Source organism: Ictalurus punctatus, unplaced genomic scaffold (assembly GCF_001660625.3).
Source record: "Ictalurus punctatus breed USDA103 unplaced genomic scaffold, Coco_2.0 tig00005161, whole genome shotgun sequence".
Classification (NCBI taxonomy): Eukaryota; Metazoa; Chordata; class Actinopteri; order Siluriformes; family Ictaluridae; genus Ictalurus; species Ictalurus punctatus.
This window is the reverse complement of record NW_026521106.1, coordinates 6421-25855: the sequence shown is the minus strand read 5'-3', so window position 1 is coordinate 25855 and position 19435 is coordinate 6421. Positions and strand designations below refer to the sequence as shown.

The 19435-nt window shown below is 39.0% G+C and overlaps 1 protein-coding gene and 1 long non-coding RNA gene across 3 annotated transcripts; one reads left to right on the top strand and one right to left on the bottom strand.

Moving 5' to 3' along the window:
- Positions 1-1397: 1397 nt before the first annotated feature.
- On the top strand, positions 1398-4615 carry LOC128631144 (uncharacterized). The gene is made up of 2 exons (XR_008395331.1): positions 1398-1547; positions 1720-4615. It is a non-coding gene; the product is annotated as an uncharacterized LOC128631144 (long non-coding RNA).
- An 11086-nt stretch (positions 4616-15701) lies between these two features.
- LOC128631143 (uncharacterized) lies at positions 15702-18936 on the bottom strand. 2 transcript variants are annotated; one of them, XM_053679257.1, is made up of 6 exons: positions 18607-18936; positions 18328-18486; positions 17708-17869; positions 17332-17386; positions 16891-17095; positions 15702-16606 (listed from the first exon to the last, which is right to left on the bottom strand). In XM_053679257.1, the coding sequence occupies exons 2-6, from the start codon at positions 18378-18380 to the stop codon at positions 16290-16292; spliced, it is 792 nt and encodes a 263-aa protein (XP_053535232.1). In that variant the 5' UTR covers positions 18381-18486; positions 18607-18936; the 3' UTR covers positions 15702-16289. The 2 variants fall into 2 exon arrangements, with proteins under 2 accessions (XP_053535232.1, XP_053535231.1); XM_053679256.1 differs by having other exon boundaries at positions 18328-18449; positions 18607-18935.
- Between the last annotated feature and the right edge of the window lie 499 nt (positions 18937-19435).

The following is a 19435-nucleotide window of genomic DNA, read 5'->3' as shown; positions in this document are numbered from 1 at the left end:
TTGAGAAACTATATTGCAATTACATATACTGTATTAGGCTACAGAGTGTCATTCTGTAACATTTTTGGTCGGTGGTGTGCCACAAGATTTTTCCAATGTAAAAAATGTGCCATGGCTCAAAAAAAATTGAAAAACACTGCGTTACACTACACAATTTAAGAAGCTACACTTACTTCTGCTTCCATTTTAACACTTTTCAGTTTTGGAGCAACAACAACAGCAACAACAGCAACAGCAATAACAACAAAAAAGTGTTGGAACAAAATAAATCTTATTTTCCATTCCAGGTTGCAGGTATTCGTGGGTGCAATGCAACACTGTTCCACACACAAATAACTCTTTTGAATGGTTAAATTACTAAAATCAGAAAGCGCCACCAGCATATCTGACAAAGATGACTCATGAACCAATTCTTTAAATCACTAGCTGAAAACGACGTATTGAATTTACACAAACGTCAAATAACAAATACAAAATTCTACTTTCTCATGAATATGGTATAGTGCATTGCTTAATCAGCAGTTTTTCTTAGAAAGACAAGATATTTAAATTGAATGAATTTAATGAAACCACACATCAAGCTGTCTTTTCTAACAGAACATTAAATTTAGCATTAGCTCCCAGTTTCAGAAAGTTCTAGCCAGACATTCAGGGGGAAAGAATCAGAACAAAATGTAAAATAAAAAAAGTAGTGAAAGATGAAAGTGAAGGAATAAACGAGGGGTTTGTGTCTTAGTTGTTGAGTAATTAAAAACTAAAAAAAAAGCTGTGAGATTCAGCGTTTGTCACAACAATGCCAAACGCTCTCCCGACTATTTCTTTGGGATTGTTCCCAAACTGAGAAATCAAGGTTCTTCAGTCATGCTTCCCCCACAATCAAGCTTTGGAGTTGACTCCATGTTCCCAATGACTATAGAGTCGACTCCAAAGCTTGATTTCTTTGAATCGACTCTATTCCCATTACCTGGTATCTACGAACTGACACCAGGTATTAGGAATCGCCCTGTTAATCATGATAATGATCCTATGTACTTAATACTGTGGGTTGTTCCCCTAACCTTTAATTCGAGATTTGTGCTGAATCGATTCTTGGAACAGACTCACTCAGTGTTGCAATCGATTTCAGAATATTAGCAAGGGTTTGAATCGTTATCATTTCCCTTGCTTCCATTTGTAGGAAGCTGCCTTAATCACGATAAACCCAGGCTACGCAGGCAGGACCGAGCTCCGGGACAACCTGGAGGCCGCTTCAGATCCGTCTCCATGATTGTGCCCAACCACACCGTCATCGCAGAGGTGTGCTCGGGTGCCGTCATTCATTACATTATGTAATGAACACAATAACGGATGTATTCTGGCGTGTTACAGAACCGTTTCACGTTGTCTTTTTTGCTGTAGGTGGACTTGTGAGCTGAGGGCTTCAAGTCCAGTGAGACTCTGGCGAAGAAGATGATTCAGCTGTATAAGCTGTGCAGCAAGCAGCTTTCCCGGCAGGACCACTACGACTTCAGCATGAGAGTCGTCAACTCTGTTATCGTCATGGCCGGGTATGTCCGTCTACGAACAGGGTGAACATATTAGATTAGATTAGATTCATCCGTTGTTTTTTCTAAATTGTTAATTAAAACTATCTATAAATGTAACACATGTCTTGCTGGAATAAATCGAGTGTGTGTGTGTGTGTGTGTGTGTGTGCGTGTGTGTGTGTGCGTGTTCCAGGTCTCTGAAGCGAGAGAACCCACACCTGAGTGAGAACGTGGTGTTGATTAGAGCGCTACGATACTCCAACCTGCCCAAGTTACTCAAGGATGACGCAGAACTTAAAATAAAATAAATTGATAAATAGTAAAGAACGCCAAAGCTTACATGTGGAGTATCAAAGGTCATTATCACAGGATCACTGGAATCAGGCACTAGGAGGAAATTCCAGGACAAATTAGGAAATACAATTAACTGACATTTGCAAATTCTTTGCAACTAAAAAGCTGTAATTATATAACTTTTTTTTAAAGCATTTAAAGTATATAACATTAGCACCTTGTAATGTTATACCAGATGAAAAGTAAAGAATCCTGGAACATCTGAACATCCATAATCTGAAAATCTTGAACCTAGTGTCAATCGAGTCAATCCAATCTTTCTTGTGTGCGTTTAGCGGTATTCTGTCGGACCTCTTTCCTGTGTGGGCGTCCCCGAGCATGACTACGGCGCGCTTCAGTCGAACATCGAGGCAGCTCTATGCGCCCACTCCCTGCAGCCCGTCTCCAGCATGACCGCCAAGGTGATCCAGCTGTACGAGACCATGCTGGTGCACCAGGGCGTCTTGCTGGTGGGCCCTACAAGAGGCGGTAAGACCACGGCGTACCGTGCCCTCGCTGACGCACTGCGCACCCTCCACGAGACAGAGGGCTGCGAGGTGAATCCCTTCTACAAGCCCATCGAGACCGACGTGCTCAACCCACAGTCAGTAAGCTTGGACGAGCTGTATGGTGAAGACGACCCTCTCACACTGTAGTGTAGTGCCATCAAACCGTCCCTCGGCAGTGACATCGCCGACACGCACAAGTGGGTGGTGAGTGACGTACCTGTGGACGTGCCTGTGGATTGAGAAAATTACCCCCGTGTTGGACAACAACAAGACGCTCTGTCTGGCTAACGGTGAAAGGATCAAGCTCACACCTTCTACACACATGTTATTCGAGGTGTTACCTATCAGACACAGGTAGCATCGGTCCTAAAAACCATCACAAACAAGCACAAGCATATCATTTCCAAGAAGATTTTTTTTTTTACATTAAACGCGTTCCTGATGGAAAGGTCACACACAAACGTATCTTTAAGACTTCACTCTTTCACACGCCTATAATGAGCGATAAACGCATTTGAAGCATGTTATAAAGCCTCCGTAATGCATTATGCATAGTATTTAAATAAATATTATTATAATAACATGCACTACACTACATTATGCATTATGAAGTCTTAACGTATTGTTAACACGTCTTTACTGTGAGCGGGATGATGACCAGACAGAGGCAGGCTCCCAGGTACTTATATCCGTAGACGTACTGATACAGAGCCATTCTGGCCACGCAGTAATCCACATCCACGTCCCAGTTTTAGCACAGCTGCCTCTGCCACTCAAAGTTACTGCTCGAGTCCACCTACGTGAACACATACACAAAGACATGTGATATATACGATCTCATTGTATACGAATTGGGCATTCTCGCTGACGATATAGCGTGGATAGTTTATAATGATAGTTTATAATAGTTTTCTCTAAACTGATCCTCCAACCCCCAATAGTTAACCTCACCTAAAACGTCTTACATTTAGACAGATTTTCTTTTAAAGTCTTTAATTTATTTATTCATTTTCATATGGTTCATTTACATGTGATTCATTTACGTTGATTCATTTACATGTGATTCATTTTCATGAGATTCATGAAAATTCATTTTTTTTTTAAAGTGGCAGAATTCGTTTTTAACACAATATATAGATTAAAAAAATTATATAATTTCTTTTCCATTTTTTTATACAACTGATATTTTCTCATAGAATGTTAAATACATATAGAGAAATATATACAGAATGAAGGACAAGGTTTTGTGCCTGTGCCACCTCCCACACCAATGAGTGTTGGGTTGAGTCATCCCCTAAGCTAACCCTGCCTGAGCCTTTTTATTAAAGGTGTTTAATTTAGTTTGATGTGGTTTAGTTTGTTAGAATGTGAATTTATCCGTTATATGTATTCTAGCTAACTGCGTAGTTAACTAACGTTAGTCAGCTGACAAGAAAAATATCAGACTTTTTCCTCATCCCCTGCCTGTCCAAACCCTGCCTCCTCTACATCAGATGCCGACGATGTTGAGACCAACTCGACCAGTGAAAGTTCTCAAGTGACATTTGAGTCATCCCAGCCCGTTTCAATCGGTGTGCAATCTTTTACAGATGATGACAGCCAAGCGCAGCGAGTTGAGTCTTCTCCCGTCCCTGCGGCTCTCATCCCGACAAGACAGTTTAAATCAGCTTGGCTACAAGAGTTCGCCTGGTTACGTTATGACAAAGGGAAAATGTACTGCACATTTTGCGCTAAAGCAGGACAAGATATTGCTGGTAAAACAGAGTTCATTACCAGTTCGAGTCATTTTAAAAAAGAAACCGTAAAGAAGCATGGAGACAGTACAAAACATGAGACCGCCAGGGATTGTGTCATTGCTAGGTCTGCCCCTCGTGCCACCCCAATCGTGAAAGCAGTGCAACGTGCTAGTGATAAAGTCACTGAAAAAGAGATGAGGGACTTGAAAATAAAATTCAATGCAGCCTACATGACTCTGAGCCTGAATAAGCAGGAAATGAATAAAAAAGTGAAAAAAAAGAAACAAATGACTGCACATTTAAGTATTTACGGTAATATGATTCAAGATGGGGGCATCACTGCCACTGTTGGGCCCTTGAGCAAGGCCCTTAACCCTCTCTACTCCAGGGGCGCTGTATCATGGCTGACCCTGTGCTCTGACCCCAACTTCCTAACAACCTGGGATATGCAAAGAAAAGAATTTCACTGTGTTGTAATGCATATGTGATCAATAAAGACTCATTATTATTATTATTATTATTATTATATGACGTACTGAACATTGCACATATTGTGTATGTAAATAATACATTGTGTAAACTATGGGAGGCAGAGTAAACAAAGGCAGACAGTACAGAAGGGAAAGAAAAGGCAGTGTGAGGTAGCCATTTAACAATGATATCATCATATGTCATATGACATCACTATTTTGGCTCCTGAAAATTTGATTTGGCACATAAATATTTGGGGTTTAGGAACCAATGGCTCCAAGATTTTGTTTTTTGCCTGGAGCCCTGGAATATGTTTAATAAAATAAATAAATGAATTTTTTTAATGAGATCCAGAGAGGAAAGGAGCTCTACTAAACCTCAAACAACAACGATGACCAAACCCTGAAAGGAGTAAGTACAATCCTTTTCTACGTAAAGTCTACAAAGAGTGTGCACACTGAAAACAAAGAAGAGAAAAGGATATATACAACTTTGCAAAGAAAGTTTTCCTGTTCTCCTGTTGGGATGTTCTTCCTCCATTTTATGCCAGTAGCTCACCCAGACCTCAAAATTGCAGTCCTGTGAAGAAAGACAAGGCGTATTTTATGCACATGTTCCAAGATGTCCATCAAAGGAATGATTCCTTAATTCATCCACCAGATGGCATCACTTCTACATTTTTCCCTATACGTACACAGGTATGTGTTTTGTTTCTGATTTGGTGTTGTGTTGATTGAATAATTTCCTTGACTGTTTCTCCTTTCTGAATTCTATTTCATCTTAAAGGATTTTCTGCCCCTATTCATTCTTCCCCTTTGCACAGGCTGTTCCATCTTTCTTCCTTTTTAAAGTGAACTTACTTTTACAATATGTCTGTAGTATTGCACAACAGATTTGAAGTCTTCGCTGACTCTGGACCAATAAGGGAACCTGCAAATGTAAGTGAAAACCAAATTCAAGGTGTCTCAAATCAAAAACTGCTGTAGATTTAACACTGACAAAATATTTCAAATTTTTGCAGGCTCTACATCATTCAGAAATTCTGGCGGCCACAACACCGGCTAATCCTTATCCACCAAGTGTGTTCAGACAGGTCACAAAATTCACATCTTTCATTAAACCTTCTCCAAACCAGTCAACACTGGAAAAGGTCAAACAAAACACAGCACAGTGGATGGACAATAATATAGAGATCTTAAAAGAACACTACGATGAAGTAATAGCAACCATTTTGTCTGAAATAAGGGAATTGGACATTCAGGTTTTCAACAGCGCAGTAACCTGGAGCAAAACAAGATATAGAAAGAAATTCACAGCGAGTTCAGCACAGACCCTGAAATCAATGTTAACAGAAATGCCAAAAAAGTCACTCACCCCATTGGCTGAATCCTTCAATGACCCTGAATCGTTTCCACCTCTTAAACCGAGTACGCAACCTGTTATGGGTTCCTATGCGGGGACCGTAAGGGAAAATAGGGGGTTCGGTAGAGAGGGGAAAGCCAGACTTTCATTAACCCCAACACAGGCTGGCCCTAAAGGAAAAAGGGGAGAAAGGAACGTAAAACAACATGCAGAACAAACAGTAGAAGTGCCTATGGTCACAGATTTAACTAAGGAACTACAAATAATAATGGAAGAGAAACCAGTTAGTTTACCATCAACCTCTACTCTACTGAGGGAGGACCTGGAGAGCAGGAAACAAACCAAGCAGCTTGAACCATACAGCAATGTAGTGTGTTAGGAAAGTGGTTTCCACAGTATGAAGACCTGCTGGAGGAACTTGCAATCAGAGATGTTCCATCACATCTGTGGAATTGTGATGTATTTGGCCTACAAGATCAGTTTTACTCTACTCGTGTGGTTGGGGAGGTGGGTAAACCCTGTGTAGAGGTTACTGCTGGGGAGAAAGGAGAGACCATGACAGTCCTTCAGCATTCAATGCAGCGGGAACATTTAGGGTGTGCTGCTGTCAGTGCAACTCATTGTACCACGAGAGCTGTGGAGAAGATGTGCTTTCTATTAAATTAAATATATTTACGGTGTTGCTGCTATGGCACACTGAACACAATATTATCAATTTACTGTTAAAATTAAAATCCTTTCAGTCGAAATTACCTGTTATCTTTTTATATTGGTCCATGTTAACTGAACAGCCGGCCCAATTTGCCTGAACATTGTGTTGTGGCTCAAGAGTGTTCCTGCCGATACTCTAACCCTCATCATTTTAAAACAATTATACTTTTTCATATTTTTAAAAGAAATTTATATTGAAGAGGCCCATGCTAATTTATAAAAATATCATTAGAGATCATGATTTGATGAGATGATGAGACACGATAGCTTATTTGATGGCATTATAAATCCATATGGATTAACCATATGGAAAAGTACCTCATGTACACAGTTAACTATGGTGGTGGATCTTTAATGTTTTGGGGCTGTTTTTCTGCCAGAGGACCTGGACATATTGTTAGGATACATGGCATCATGGACTATCAAATATCAACAGATATTAAATGAAAACCTGACTGCCTCTGCCAGAAAGATTAAAATGTGCCGTGGTTGGATCTTCCAGCAGGACAGTGATCCAAAACATACATCAAAATCAACACACAATTGGTTTACTGACCACAAAATCAAGGTCCTGCCATGACCATCCGATGTGTTGATTCTTTCAAGTCATTTAACAGTAATGAGCAGTATTAAAAATATTAACATGGATATCTGAGTCTGATAATAAAATTAACTTCTACTTACAGTCAAATTTTGTAGTGTTTAGGACATTTAACACCCTTCTGTCCAAAAGAAACCAAAAGGGGGTACAAACTTTTACACTCAACTGTATTTTGGTTGAAATTGCACTAATAGAACAACTGAATTATACTGTACTGTATTATTAAAAAACATAGGATCTAATTTACTGTCACTATATACACTTTAAATACACTTTACCTGGCTGCTATCACTATAACTGCTATGATCATATTTGGTATAAGCTAATTTGCTGAATACTCAGTCATAGCATGTTATGTTTACATTTATACCATTTTTCCATTATTGCACTACCTGTTTTATGTTAAAGATCTAACAGACCTGTGCGGACACATTTTTACTAATTATCTGTTAAAAAAAACATTCTTAGATTTCAGTGTTTGTTTGTGCTCACATAGTCCTATTGAAGACAGCATACCACCATCTAACATAACGCATGGTTATATCTAGAGATATAGAGATAGCACTTTAACATTTTACACTGGGTCAAAAAAAAGTCAAATCATTTATATTTATATATTTGCACTAGAGCTGCAACAACTAATCAATAAAATGGATAACAATCGATGATGAAAATTGTTGTAATGAATCTCATTATGGATTAGATGGTCTGCATTACGTTACTTCTGTTCAGAAAACACGCTTCGGAGAGTAAATACTAAAGTTCTGTCCCAAATGAAGTACTGTACACTTACACTATGCACTATATACTCTACTGTCTGTATACTCTACTGTGTGGATTTTAGAAAGGTAATATCATCTGAAATGTATCACTAGCGATTTTTTTACTAACCGGTAGTATAAGTCATGATGACGCATGACGTCATACGCACGCTAGCATTAGCAGACACTCAGAGTCACCAACACTGACTTTCTCCAGTTTACTCTCTGTCAGCGTTACCTATTATTCCCAACATGACATCAGTCTCCATCAGATGGAGGAGAAATCATCACGTAACTGAGTAAGAAAATGAGAAATGCAGGGAGCATTTTATATTAAACACCGCGAAGCACAAAGTTATGTTTATATCCACTGTGTGTAAGGGGCAGGGGAAACTGGTGCACACTGCTTAAAAGGTTTAGTTTAATTTAAGTTTATTGTCATTATATGCTGTATCTGCGCACTTGCAGTGTAAATTCTGTTGTTTATTATAATGGAAGTGATGTGTTAGTAACGAGGCAGTGTTGCGGTCATGCGCGGTGTAGACGCGCTGATACAGAGTGTAGCGTGAGTAAGATCTGTAATGTCTAATTCAAACACAAAATTTTATATAATTTATTTTTATAGTATTTATGCATTATTTTCATGGCTGCACAAAAAGCACTGAATTAAACTACAGTCCTAATTAATAATATATATTCTGGTGCGTGTGCGTGTGTGTGTGTGTGTGTGTGTGTCTGTGTGTGTGTGTGTGTGTGTGTGTGTGTGTGTTTGAATTGGGTTCTTTTCTGTTTTGGGCAAACACTTGTGTAAACTTTTAGTCTGAAGTAACACTCAGTTTGTGGATTTTATTTCAAATAAGAAGAAATGGTACTGAACATCTGCCCCGCCCCATCCTATTAATCGAAAAAATAATCGGCCAACTAATCGATTATGAAAATAATGGTTAGTTGCAGCCCTAATAAATATTAATGAATGAATCATCCCCACTCCTTCCTCCAAGTGGATTTACCATATATTGTGTATGAGTATGGTTCATGTAGACCAGTTTACCTCACAGCTCCATGTTCCCTGATTCGATCCTGAGCTCAGGATACTGTTTATGTGGAACTGCAGTTTCTCCCTGCGTCTGTGCAGGATTCCTCCAGGTTTTCTCCCACCACACAGACCTACTGGTTGGTGAATCTCCTATGCTATCTTGCCCCAGGGTGTGAATGAGTCTGTGATTCTGTGTCTGTGTGTGTCCGTGGTCTCCTGTGATGGACTGATGTAAGATATATTCTTGCCTCTTGCCCATTAATCCTGGATAAACTCTGGATCCTCCTCGACCCTGAGCAGGATGAAGTGGTTACTGATGATAAATAAATGAGCAAACTTGAAAATCGCATCTGCTTTTTACTTGTATCTACTCTATGGGTCAATATCGTACACTCATATAATTGTCAGATTATTAGAAATCCATGGCTTCAATATGTGAAGGGGAAAATATTGTTAATATAAAATGATATTTAATTCCTTTAATGCAAATAGGTTGAGTACAAAGCCACCTACTAAGCCACTGCAGTGGAACTGCATGATAGAAGTAACAACTTCATTCATGTCATGTTCTGTGAAGGGATTACTACACACCTTTGTAAGATATATTCAGTTTCTTGTCTATTTCTGACACGGAACAGCCTTCATTTTTCAAAACAACAATAGACTGATTAGTTTCTGAAGAAAGCTCTTTCTTTCTGGCCATTTTGTGACTGTAATCAAAACCCCAAATGCTGATGCTCCAGGTTCTCAAGTAGCCCAAAGAAGGCCAGTTGTAAGGCTTTCTTAAACAGCACAACGGTTTTCAGCCGTGCTAACATCTTTGCACAAGGGTTTTCTAATGATGAATGAACTTTTTACCATGATAATGTCAGATTAGCAACACAATGTGCCACAGGAACACAGGAGTTGCTGGTTGGTGAAAATGCCTACGTAGATATTCCCTTTAAAATCCAGCTATAATAATGACTGTATTTCTGATCAATGCTATTTTAAAAATTGTGATTTTCATTCAAAATTCATTCAATTTCTGAGTGACTCCAAACTTTTGAACTGTAGTGTTGCTAAAGTCATAAAGTTAATAGTAATTCTCTCATGGTGGTGTTCTAGTTATAATATCAGTACAAGCCACTGTATAAGGTGTGCTACTGTAACAAAAGAGGCAGAACATTAGTTTGGTTTGGAAATTACCAGAGGGTTTGATCATTCTAGACAGCATGGCTCAGGTTAATTGTCAGTCATAAAATACAGTAAGTGGAGAGAGGAAAAGTAAAAGGATATAATGGATGCATGGTTAAATGATGCATTGATGGATTTTCTGTGCATTACAGTGTGTGTTTTTATGAAACATCGTAAGAAGCAGTGGAATAAGGTGGACTGAGAAATATAGAACATTACTTAATAGGTCTAATACTGAATATGCAGAGAGTTGTATTTAGTGTACATACATTTTAAGATTTCATGCTGGTTTTGTTTTCTCATTTTTTACTTTTTTTATTCTATGGTATGCTGGTATGGCAAGAAATAAATTATAAATGCCACTTACCTTTTAATGATGTTTTCTAACTCTCTCTCTCTCTCTGTGTGTGTGTGTGTGTGTGTGTGTGTGTGTGTGTGTGTGTGTGTTTTAACATAATCTTTTTACAGTGAATTCTATAAAAGATTGGGTACGAATGTGGATTTAAAAATAAACAGCTTTAATCTCTATGATTACATGAACACAGTACACTAAGTAAAAATCTCTGCATACGGGTGGACTGAAAATTAGGAGATGGGAAGCAGGCTCAAAATCACTTCTTTATTTTCCTTCACTATTTCTGTCCCTTTTCAGGAATTTTATTTCACTATGCACATATCTAGACACATGGGTCTCCTGTGTCTGTTCTCTCTCCCCCTTTTATCCTGCTCATTGAAACATAGAACATCTGTTACAAAATCCTGCACAGGTGTAGATCCTTACCACTCACTTTTCCCTGGCTCCGCCCTCCATTCACAAACTGGTGTTCAACCAAACCCCGCCTCCACAAATAAGTAGTAGGCTACTTCTATATTTCCCAGTCTACCTCATTTCCCTGCTTATTATGATGTTTCATAAAAACACCGTTTAATACAGATAAAATCCATCAGTCCATCATTTAACCACCAACCCATCATTTAACCATAGGTGTGAGGTGTTTCATGCATCTCTTCCTGTAAATCCCTTCACTTTTCCTTTCTTCACTTACTGTATTTCCAGTCTTTCCCAATTAACCTGGACCATGTTGTCTAGAATTACCAACCCATGTCTGAAAATGATTCAACTATAAACATATGTACATGACAGATTATTAACCATTATGCTTACTGTTTACAGTAATTACATACACTTTGTTAGTATTTAGTGGTATTGCCTGTTCATTGATTGAACTTGGAGTAGCCTTCCACAAGCTTCTCATGATTTGCTGTAATTTGTGCTCATTCCTCATTGCCTTGCTTTACATATTATTTTTCCCCAATAACCTGTGTTCAATTCCCCTTACTCGCCCTACTAGACCAAAACCAGTGTGCACTTGCAGCATGAGGAGACGAGTGTGTAGTAGGGTGTTGTTTTTTAAACTAGTATATTTTCTATAGTTGCTATCTAAAATGACCTTTAATACAGAGGAGGTGGACTATGGGGAGGTGCAATACCAGTACCCTGATACTAACATAACATAGAGGTTCTCTTTTATTTTTTGGTGTACAGACAATGGTAATGTTTCCTCTTCGTTACTTGACAAAGTTATTATTTTAGCTGTCGAACCCAGTATTTTGGAGTTGAAATGAAAGAATGAATATTGATATTATTTTATTTCCACTCCAATATACTGTGGTAAAAATATATATTTTTAAAAACAATAACTTTTCCAATGTCCAAATATTTATGAACCTGACTGTATCTGCTGGGTCTGCAAAAATAATGTAATTAATAAAATAAAAATAAAATAAAAAACAGCTTGGATGGTCATTGTGCATGTTTTTTCTAGTCCAGCCAACTTTTCTGATTTTTATGGAATGAATAAATTTTTATTATTAATATTTTCATGTTTTTTTTTTCATACATCTTGTAATGTGCTATTGGACACATTAGTGATGGGACCTGGAGCCACTGGGTGTTTCGAGTCTTTAATCCTAAGACTCCCTGGACCTGGACTGTGTGCAAATTGCTGATCACCCTCCAGAGCCTTCTTGAAGCTCTCTCAGCAGCCTCTGTGGTGTTCCTGATAGTTCTTTTCATTTGTTGTCCTGTGATGTTAAGATGCTTTAAGGTGTGGTAGAGAGACAGGCTGGAAAAGCCTCTCCAGCACACAACGGGATCCTCATAATAATAATAATAATAATAATAATAACAACAACAACAACAACAACAACAACAATCATAGCAAAGTGTGCATGGAGTTTGCATGCTCTCCCCGTGCTTCGGGGGTTTCCTTCAGGTGATCTGGTTTCCTCCCCAATTCAAAGACGTGTTGTAGGATGATTGGCATTTCCAAATGATCCGTAGTGTGTGAATGTGTGTGAGTGTGTGTGCAATTGTGCCCTGCAACAGGTTGGCACCCTATCCAGGGCTGTCCCCTGTCTTATGCCCCAAGTCCCCTGGGATAGGCTCCACGCTCCCCCACGACCCTGTGTAGGATACGCGGTACAGAAAATGGATGGCTGGATGGATGGATGTCCCAAATCAATGTCACTGCTACAGCAAAATCATAGAACTTTGGGGAAATTAAACTTATGGCAGAAAATTCTACTGAGCTTCGTGCCACTGAAACATTTTTTTTTTTAACTTATGACTTAATACTAAACCTACCAAAAGTTTCTCACTCCCATTTTCTGTCTGCCATATCATTTAATAAATAAGCTAAAAATCTACAACAGAAACAGAAAGCAAAGTTAAAACCAACAATTTCTTTTCAAAGGTTATGTAAACATCTCAAAATATACTGTACCTCTGTTAAACATTTCACAATAATCAGTAGGAATAAGTGGAACTAAATCTTGTACAAACTGTACATGAACATGGTCAGAAAGATTCCAACAGGAATTTGAAATGTGAACCTTCGATTAAAACTGGAGTACGTGAGTGAGGGGTGCGCTGCTGTTAAGGTATAAAGTTAGCATGTTTCCATAACTCCATGCCTGACTAGCACCCCAGCCTCGGTGCACTTTGTCGATGCAGCCACCTCTCTCTCACACTGAGTGACGACCTGTTCGTAGAGGTAAAGGCCTTTCCAGCTTTCAATGACATGGTGCTGCTGCACTCTGCTGCCTTTAACTACACCAGTCATGGTATCCTGGGGAATGATGATCACACTTCCCGGAAGCTCCATGATGGATACGTGCCTGCATGTACTCGTGGGAAAGAATGTTGAGTAAGGTGTTTACTGTGGAGAACACATTACAGAACATGTTTTAAAACACATTTTGGATGTCAGCTTTAGACCTCATTACTCTGAAATTCCACGAAATGCAAAGTAGCAAGATTCAATATCAGTCCTTACAGGATTTCCAGTTTTTTTCTGATTTTTGCAGCCATAAATGCATGATCTCATAATGTGTGATGCAACTTGTGGAGTTTATTATACTTTTTTTGTGGAAACCTACTTGAATTGGTGAAATTTGTAAGTGCATGACATAGTTTTGCACAGTCTTTCGCAGTGATGTTTGTTGGGAATCAGAATCAGATTTATTGTCAAGTACGGTGGGTTTACATGTACAAGGACTTGGTCTTGGTGTACTGGTGCTTAACAATAACAGTACATACAAGAAGTAATATAATATTAATAAGAGAGAGTTAGGAAGTTATGTTTTGGAAGTTTTAGGAAAATAAAAATAAAGACATTAACTGTACATTAGTACAGTATGTGTTGAACACAGCAGTCTGAGTTGTGTGTTCATGTAACGCATATGAAACAACAATGTGGGGTTGTTCGTTAATGTGATGTGTAAATGTTCATGGAGGTGGATAAGAGACCATGGTGGGTCTTCAGTGTTGTTAATGAAGCCAGTTGTCGATGGGAAGAAACTGTTTTTGTGGCGTGGGTTTTTGGACTTGATGGACTGCAGCCTATTGCCAGAGGGGAGTGCCTGGAAAAGTTTGTGTCCAGCGTGAGAGGAGTCAGCCATAATCGTAACTGCCCGCTTCAGGGTCCTGGAAGTGCACAGATAATGAAGGGGTGGCAGATTGCAGCCAATGACCTTCTCAACAGAGCGAATGACATGCTGCAGTCTGTCCTTGTCCTTTTTCAGTGGCAGCAGTGTACTAGATGGTGATTGAGGAGGTGAGTATGGACTCACCATACTGATGATGGAGGTGTAGAAGTGCACCATAATTGTCTTTGGTAGGTTGAACTTCAGTTGCCACAAGAAGTACACTCTGATTTTTTTAATGAGAGACCTGATGTTCAGCTCCCACTTGAGGTCCTGGGCGATGATAGTTCCCAGGAGGCGGAAGGAGTGCACAGTATCGACTGGGGAGTCACACAGGATGATGGGGGCAGGTGGGGCTGGGTTGTTCTTGTTTAAAACGTTTAAAATTTAGAGGTATGCATATTGTCTTTCAGTCGTTCCATGACACACTGTTAGTAACTCAGGTTAGTACTTTATACTAAAACAGCCGCAGAGCTAACAGCTAAGCGAATAAATAAGGCCAAACGCGTTCACCTAGCCACCTACAGTTTGGTGTGAAGTCTACAAGTTGCTCAGTGCTGCATTTTCTCTCCACTTCTGTAGTTCTCCGTCATTAAATGCGGTTCAGAGACGGCTTCCATTACACCAATCACCAGCCCCAAGTGAGTAACCCGCTCGCCATGTACAACCTGCTACCTTTAACAGACAGACGCGGTTAGTCACGCCCCTTGGACGCCAGAGAGGATAATATGATTGGTTCGAACGTGCGTGGTGGGTGGAGCCACGAGAGAGCGCTCTACATAGAGTTTAAATCTATTAATTCATCCCCAGTGAAATCCTCTTATACAGAGACTAAGGGTCCATAGAGTAGGATTCAGTCATTATCTACATCATTTAATTCACTTGAGTGACACCTGTTTATAATAGTTTCACATAAAATCACAAATATTATAGCTTAAAATGCAACTCATACAATTTTTTTTAAATAAAATATATATTTTTTAAATGTATAAAATAAAACTTGTGTCCTATGTGGTGGTGTAGTGGCTAGCACAAGGACAGATTTAGTGATTTGTCGAATCCTAGACAAAATATAGGCATGGGGACCACATTTCAGTGTTTTAACATCAATATTTAAAATTTCAGCTTATGTTATTTAGCATTAACAGCAATAATCAGACGTGTACAGGGCCAAAAAGTGGCCCTGGACTTTCTGGCCCAGAGCGGACCACCACACCCAGTCCAATACGCCACTCATGAAGTAAGCATTCTGATGGCATTTTTAGAAAAAACATAATTAATTAGCAAAAAGTAAAAATAAAACTTTCTTAACTATAAGTTTATGCAGCATTTTGGGGGCCCTTGCTAGCTCGGGGCCTAAAGCAATTGCTGCCCCTTCACTTGTCCATTTGCTATTACTATATTAATATTTACGAGGGGCATCTACACTCAGATTGTGTTTTTGCTTTGTGCAGGATAATAAAATACATCAAAAAGGCACTCGGGATAAACATTGTGTACATGGACTTTTTAATAATGCTGTAAAATGATTAGCAAAAGGAGACTTCATAATCTTGCTTACAAATCAGAATATATAACTTCAAATAATAATAAACACAGGAAGACATTTCTGTAACCCATCATTCACAACAGCCTTTAAATCTGTTTGCTGGTCCATCTGTAAGAGAAAAAAAATTATACATGCATACAAAAATAAATTTCCAGCCCAGCTACACATTTGAGGTTTCATGCTAACTGCAATTCTACCTGCTTTTTATAATTATAGGTGTGGGTAACATTTCTTCTGTCATATTCTGCAGAGAGCATAATAAAGCACACCCTTCTTCTTTTTTCCCCTGGTTTCACAAACAAGGCTTAAGCCTAGTCCCAGACTAAAATGTATGTCTGAGCTGTTTTAACTGAAAGCTACTTGCACGGACGGATCTTAAAACACGTCAGTGCCATTGTTTTATCTCAGGATGTGCACCAGAAATATATTTTTCTAAGACACGTTTATAAAAGCTACTGAAATGTCCTAATTGATCGAAGGCCTAATCCTGGCTTAATGTATACCCTGTCTGTGAAACCGGGCCTTTATCTTCTAGTGAAGGAGAAGAACATTCATTGAGCCTGTAATAAACTTTAAAACAATGTTTAAATAGTAAAAAATTAAGGACACTAATGTAGTAACTGCTGAAAGCATCACGGTGAATATAGTCACAAACAAGGTCAAATATTTCACAAGACCTTGAGCGGGGAAAGTTGTGACTTTCACAATATAACATCCTCTACACAACACCAGCAACGATGAACTAAACCTGTTCTGAGACCAGGAGCTATGCTGAAAGAAGTGAGAGCAGCACCTTGCACAGGAAGAATCTTTCCTCCCACTCGTCTTATACACAGAGGCCACAGACTCTAATAAACAAAGTAATAACATGTTTAAATGTAAAATCACTGAACACAGGATTAAATGTAAAATTCTAATGCTGCTGTTCATTCCTGATTCATGTAGTAAATATTCCTGAAGGAACAGGACCATTGTACAGAGTCACCACAAGCTGGACCACGAACAGAACAGAACAGCAGCAGATGTACATGATACTAAACTCAAACTTCAAACTAAAAGTGTTCCTATCTAAAACTATTTCCTCTCTCTGAAGTGAACCTGACGGAATAAAGCCATGACTCAGAGCTCTTACTGTTGTGCAGTGTGTTAGCGAGATCTGTGTGGTTCATGTTCTTCAGGACGTGCAGTGTGATCTTCAGCGCTCCCTCTCTGACACTGTGCAGATCCTCCTCATCCTCCACCTCCCTCTCAGTGCATGCTGGGTAATCTGGACTCAGGAGCTTCCTGAACCTCTTCAGCTCATTCTTTATCAGAGTGATGACTTTGTGTTCCAGCTCCTGCTTAGAAACACACAGGAACACATCTAAATATTATAATGTTACACACTGAGAGATGCTTTTATTTTATGAAAAGAATAAAAGTCTTTTTCTATTACCACAGTTACAGCTGAAATTCTGTCTGATTACCCATAATGCTGCCGCACATCAATAAATCAGTAAATTGTCATGATCTTAAATAAAAAAAACCTGCAACCTGCTCACACACAAGTTACACACATTAAAAAGACACGCACCTTGAATATGGAGTCCAGCTGATTTCTGCTGAGGTTTGATTTCTTCTGTTGTGGTCTGTGAAGAAATAAAACATGATGTAATATAGACTATATGTATTCATAGCTGCACAACACACACTAATACATACAGAGACAGATATTTAACACTATCCTTTTAACACAATACACTGATTTCAGGATTTCTCACTGACACTAACATGTTTATGAATAAAATAGTGATCTAGTCATTAATGTCCAGGTGTAAATGTTGTTGTGTAGCACCACAGACCCTCCAGCTCAGGGACTGCAGGCTGAACTGAACTCTTAAAGCAGTTTTCCTCACTGCCAGTCCGAGAGCTGCAGCACTGCACAGTTTAGTGTTTTACTGCTTCAACACCTGATAAAGATCATGAAGGGCTTCAGAATGAGACCAGTGAGTTTGATCAGGTGGAACACTGCTGTAAAACAAATCACTGTGATTGGATGATCCATTGACCAGTCACTCTTCATGGACACACAGCTGGGTTCTGGTGAGTCTGATCTCTTTCCCTCCATCATTCTAGAATTAAACAGAAATATCAGCAATAATTAATACTCTGCTGTCTCAGCACTGTTACACAATGTGTTCATCATTAAACACCAATAATTCCATATTTTTAATTCAGCTCCAGTCTGCACACTTATTCAAACAGGAGACACGTCTCATACCTCAGGAATTACACTGATGTCAGGAGTCCCAATCACAGATAACTGACTCAGCTTAGTCTTAAAGCCTGTAGAGTTCACTGACTCAAAGTTACACTGCTCTTCTCCTCCACATTACACAGTCCTTTTTACTCTTCTCTCAGTGAATGATTTCTCTAAACTGTTCTTAGATCAGATCAGTGATATATTCACTGCTATTAAACACCTTAAACCAAAGTCTAGTTCCTCTGTTAACTAGTGAGTGTTTAGAGATACAGATCTGTTCCATGAGACGGTGTGTGTTTATTGCTGGTGAATGGAAAAGTAACTCACCTCTCGTCTCTCTTTAAGTCCTGTTCTCCAGACACACTCATGTTGGAGGTCATGTCTCCTTCTCCAGATTACAGCAGGACACACGTTTACTTCACTCCAACATCGGTGTGTTAAATCAAACCCTGTATCAGCACAGAGTTCACTTACAGGAAATAGTCTCTGTATCAAGTCATAAAACAACCTGTGTACATTCAAACTTCAGTACAAACCCACAAAACTCTTCTGCATCTAGTGTACATATAGTGTTTATATATTATAGCTTTAGATGTAGATACTCACTGTGTTTTTACTCCTGAAATGGTGTATTAAATGAAGATTCTGACTTTCACGTTCACTGTCTACCTGTTTATTCTGCAGAGGGGGAGGGGTACTGAGGTAGGGTAATAGACATGGATCAGACAGCTTTCTGATCCATGGAGCTGAGGCCTGCAAATACTGAAAGTAAAAGCCTGAAAACACTGCAAATACGGAGAACAGAATTAAAAGTCTGGTAAAAGAGATCTGGTAACAAAAGCATTTCAACAAATACTTGAATGGTTACATAAAAAAATAAAGTATATTATCTTCATTAAGTACTTTCCATATACGAATAAGATGTACTTAACGTAATGATTAATAGTATAGCAAATGATAATAGTTTGAGGTCCCTCAAAAAGATATTTTAGACTCTGCTCCTAGGTAACTTCATGTGTTTCCCTACGTGGCCTCATCTATTTCACTCGAGAATATCCACAAATAGGGAAGAAGATTACAAAAATAAAGGTAATGTATACAATAATTGTCGTGAACGGGTTTAAAAAAGGGGAGAGAGAGTAATAGTAAAAGGGGAGAGAGAGTAATAGTAATCATGTAATATTTCTTGGCTAACTACCACAAACTTGGAACCGAATACCCCTTCAAGGAAACTGCCGTTCCTGAGTTTGGACACACGAGGGCAGTCAAGCTCCATCCAGCACAACGCCGCCTGAAACAGAAGGTAGGTTTGGGCTATTTTACACTGACGCAGCTCATCAGAGTTATTACTGTGCATTGTCTAGTTTTCACGTATCGAGTTCAATACACGGAGCTTCTGAACTGTTTAACAGCATCATCATTATGATTTAATTTT